Source organism: Etheostoma spectabile, chromosome 15 (assembly GCF_008692095.1).
Source record: "Etheostoma spectabile isolate EspeVRDwgs_2016 chromosome 15, UIUC_Espe_1.0, whole genome shotgun sequence".
NCBI lineage: Eukaryota > Metazoa > Chordata > Actinopteri > Perciformes > Percidae > Etheostoma > Etheostoma spectabile.
In genome coordinates this window covers 16,743,062-16,747,553 of record NC_045747.1, presented here as the reverse complement: position 1 = coordinate 16,747,553, position 4,492 = coordinate 16,743,062, and the positions used below count along the sequence as shown (strand labels likewise).

Below are 4,492 nucleotides of genomic sequence, written 5' to 3'. Positions count from 1 at the left end.
AACGATTATTTTGCCATATTCTGTTTTGTAATTTCCTCGTGTGTTCTGAATGGCGCGCGTGCACACACGTCATGCGCACATCCGCCCCTCCCGAAGCCAAACGCTTTCAGCCTACACTGTCAGGGAGGCAGGTCGCGTGCATGTTACCCGCTGGAATTTAAAAACTTAGCGAGAGTAAAGATGGCAGAAGGAGGGCAGCCACAGCAGCGTTTGGTAAGCAAAAAAGGCAAAACCAACTCCATTGTCTGGGAACAGTATTCCATCTACAAGTTCCTCTTCAGAGAGGGTCTTTAGTACAAGTGGAAACATTGTCACCTGCTTGCGTTCATCTCTTAAACCAGATAATGTTAACAGATTGGTGTTTCTGGCTAGAAACATTTAAGAGATTATTTTAGCAACCCTACTAACATGGTGACTTAAATAATTTTGTTGTCTCTAGTTAACTTATTTGCTGTTAATGCTGGGGCCTGATAATGGGCCAGCCTTTTATATTCGTGGATTGAGTTGCTGGAATTTGTTTATATTTATATTTATTATTTAAATACAGGGAATAAATACTTTTATACTTTGATTTGAAATTTATATTTATTTTAATAGTTCAAAAAGTACAATAAATGTTCAATGTTTTAAGAATTGTTGAAAGGTGTCTTTTTAATAAATGCAACACGTTTCCAAAGTCATGTGAAATAATCGTGTTACATAATCGGGATTTCAATATTGACCAAAATAATCGTGATTATGATTTTTCCCAAAATCGAGCAGCCCTAGATTAGAATCTTTGTAACGGTAAGCAGCTCAGTTTAGTGGAGTGGGAAGAATTCTTATATTTAGCAAGACTACATAGCTACCTTCAAATGTGATACTGAACAATCTGATTATCACATTCTCTTTTGTTCAATGTGATAAATCAGACTTTATCCATACTGACATCATAAGTGTGTTTGTTGCAGGAGCGATGGCACATAAGAAAATACCCTCCAGCATACAACAGCAGAATGGAAGAAGTAATGGGTTCTGAGGTAAGATTCATCACTTACCTGGTCGGGCTCCAGGATAGCCAATGCCGGCTAAAGCCCCATATCCTGGCAAGAAAACAAAAAGCCAAGTTCAGAGGAAGTGGAGCAAATCTGTAACTCTGACAAGCACTCTGATTACATCACTAGTGCCCTGGGTTTTTCTTCTGTTTTACAAGGACAGATTGTTTATTTGCTGAGAACCAATCTGCCTCTTACATCATGTTCAAAGACAATGACAGAGTGCCACTTAGTGGAGATTTATCAAACAAACACAGAGGGTTTACAGAGTGTAACTCACTGTGTACTTCCATTTGGACAAACAACGTAAGGAAATCATGGAACCATCTAATCACTTACCTGGTAGAGTGCCAAGGCCAACACCATAACCTGTAAAGTCACAGAAACACAGTTTTATTTACAAAGATGTTTACAGCGGAAACTGTTCATGTAAAATTTGTCTTTGTCCTTACTCTTTTTTCCTAAGACATTACACAGACTGCTTCAGTGAAATGCTAATAAAAGAGTACAATCAACTCTTGTCAGGTCTATCTAAAGGTGACAATAAAAGACACAATCAAATGCCTCTAAAAAAACATGTAAAAAATTTGTTAAATTAGTTTCAAGTCTCTCTCTCATTGGCTCCGCACCTTTCATAGATTTGATTGCATAGAGTGCACTGGATTGTGTAAAGCCCCAGAGAACTTCTAATCTTAGGTATTTTTCTATACTATGAATATTCATTATTAATTAAATAATAAACAACGAAAGATTGGGAAACATACTTTTTTATGTATTAGTAGTATGATGTTTAAATATTCAGCTTTACTGTTTGGGTGTGGTTTGATCAGGCTTAACAACATAAACAAAAAAAACTACAACTTTCATCTGATTTAGATTTAAAATGTTGTTTTTGTTTCCAACTGAAACCTGTCCCCTTTAACCCAGTGAGGAAAGCACAGACAAAAACAGAAAAGCAAAAATCTTTTATTTGAAATGACCAAAAGTGTTGTAACTTTGACAAAAAGATAGATATATTAGTCAGATATTATGAAGGACCCTACTGTTTGTAGTACAAAGCGAGAACACACAAATCACCCCGATCATTAATCAAATAATGTGTGTTTTATAAATTAGTTGTCTGTTCCATAAATGTATTGTAGAATTTAACTCACTGTAGTACTTTTCTGCTTGTGGTTTTGTTATTTTTGCTTTAAAGGATCAAACACCCATCTACACATACTGTGGTTAACCGTGTTGATTCATTATCAATATCTCTATAAAATATAAACTGGATTATAACTTATTCTTCTATATATGTTAGTCTTACCATGTTTCCCTCCCTGGCCGAGTCCCAGTCCATTTGTAAGTCCAGTCCCCAACATTCCTGTGCCCAGAGCGGCACCTGCAATCACAAGAAATTTATGTCAAAATGTTGAAATAAACTAGTTTTATTATTTACACAGAGCTAATTAGTAATCTACAACAGGAGTCAAGGGAAGATAATAAAAAGCAAGTAGGCTGTGAGAGTTAAATAAGTGGATATGTTGATGTACCATAGGCTCCCTGGCCTCCATATCCACCTTGCCTCAGGCCTGCTCTACCTCCTAATCCAAGAGCTCTGTGACCTCCTGTCAAAACAATCAAAAGAACATATTTTACATTGTTGTTGAACAGCACAGTCTGCCAGTTCCGATTTTAGATACACAGGTTGTTTTTCTACATAAGGACAGTAAGGAGGTTTTTTTTCACTTTGCAGATAAAAATTTAGAATTTACCTAAAATAAGTTCCCACTCTATAATAGTTTAATGGTCATTAATAAAAGAATAAAGTCCTTGATATTTTGTATTTTTTTTTTTATTAAACATCCTACTTTGCCAGTTGGCAAACCTGTGCTCCATAAAACTTTTTTGGCTGCATCATAGACAAAAATTTGTTCTTAAATCATCTTACCAATCCCAAGCTGAGCCCCTGGATAACGACCAACTAAGTTTTAAAGAAAGACAAAAAAATACAAACATTACTCATCTGAAGTCAAAGTAATATAAGACAATGTTGTGTACAGAAAGTTAAACAGAAATTTGAACATACTTCCAGTCTTCATTGCTTTGGTACCATATCGGCTCCCCAGTGCTCCAAGGGCACCTGCAACTGATGAAAAAGTACAAAAAGAAAGTTGATTTTATGTTTATGTTAGCTGTGTTAGAATCCTAAGCTAAAGCAGGAAATACACTATCCTCCTACATTCATTATATAGATTTTATGTAATATGTCCATCTAAAGTAATGACTAACATTTGATTTGAGTTACAACCCTCATGACATATTTTAAAATTAACTAATTTCACATGTTACTACATATGGGTACATGTTTCCTACAGTACATGTAGCCTAGATAATGGATTATATACACTACACATGTAGCTAAATGTGATATGTAAACACAAATAATATTACATGTGCTCTTTATTTTTTCTCCTGACATATCTGTAAAAAGACTAGCACACAAAGCATCCACAAACATACAATAAATCAGTGAAGGTCCTAATCTTAAGGCATTATACAGCTTACACATGTATATTTAGGTCATTACTAGCTAGTTAACCATTTGGTGTGTTGGGCAATGCATGCTAACTAAAGAAAACCACTGACCTCCAGGTTTTACTCCAATACCAACACCTGCCAAAAAAAAGAAAATAAGAGACGGACACTTGAGCAAATTCATGCACAATGTGTGTTTCCTTATTGGTGTTTCCAGGAGTTAATAACATCATGACGGCTTGGTCTAAGGCAAACTAAAAACAAACGCGGAAAAGCTAGCTAAGGTTAGCTAGCTACGTTAACAACCTAGCTAGTCTTGCTATGCTAACGTTTTAAACTAACTAACGTTAACCCAAAAGATTCCTTGAAACATGGCTTGATGACCTTCAAAGGTCATGAATAACTTAGAAAACTAATTTTTAAAGTAATTAAAACGTATACATGTTTGGAGAAGTTAAAAGAAATTCTCTAACGTTGTGGCATAACGTTACCTCTGGCTGGCAGCACTCTTCCCCAGGATACACTTTGAGGTCTTACTCCTGAAACATTTAAAAACACAGTAACATTGTACAGTTGGTGGAAACTTGTCTTTAAATGATTCAAAACCTCTCATACAATAGACAAAAAAGGTGTTTGTTAAAATAAAACGGAAAAAAAATAATTAATTATTTTCTATCTACTGTTAAGTGACGATAGTGATGCATATGCTAATAAAGGATGAACGATTTGAACTGCTTTTTGGGGGGAGAAGGGGAAGAATTACTAAACACTGGTGTAAATAGGTCTTTTACATTTCTGGTAAATGTATTTAAAAAGCAATATATTTTTGCTGCAGGAGCTATGTTAAAGTGATTCATTTCTTTTTTTTAATAAATCTTCCTGTTGGCTGGCTTAATAGCTTTACACATACATACTGACATGGAGTGTCAGTTATGAGT

The 4,492-nt window shown here is 35.2% G+C and overlaps 1 protein-coding gene and 1 long non-coding RNA gene across 6 annotated transcripts in view; both read right to left on the bottom strand.

The window, feature by feature from the left end:
• Nucleotides 1–4,492, bottom strand: part of LOC116703324 (uncharacterized) — a 24,689-nt gene that overhangs the window by 10,199 nt on the left and 9,998 nt on the right. The gene's annotated exons all lie outside the window — the stretch shown is intronic.
• LOC116703309 (glycine-rich cell wall structural protein 1.0) overlaps nt 1–4,492 on the bottom strand; it is a 15,499-nt gene that overhangs the window by 9,785 nt on the left and 1,222 nt on the right. For 4 of the 5 annotated variants that reach the window (XM_032537971.1, XM_032537974.1, XM_032537973.1 and 1 more), the window contains exons 2-9: nt 4,028–4,093; nt 3,666–3,692; nt 3,106–3,165; nt 2,968–3,000; nt 2,570–2,644; nt 2,344–2,418; nt 1,374–1,403; nt 1,038–1,082 (exon numbers count right to left, since the gene is read on the bottom strand). In XM_032537971.1, coding sequence (XP_032393862.1) covers nt 1,038–1,082; nt 1,374–1,403; nt 2,344–2,418; nt 2,570–2,644; nt 2,968–3,000; nt 3,106–3,165; nt 3,666–3,692; nt 4,028–4,093 — 411 coding nt within the window. The remainder of the gene's footprint in view (nt 1–1,037; nt 1,083–1,373; nt 1,404–2,343; nt 2,419–2,569; nt 2,645–2,967; nt 3,001–3,105; nt 3,166–3,665; nt 3,693–4,027; nt 4,094–4,492) is intronic. The other variant, XM_032537970.1, reaches the window with a different exon arrangement.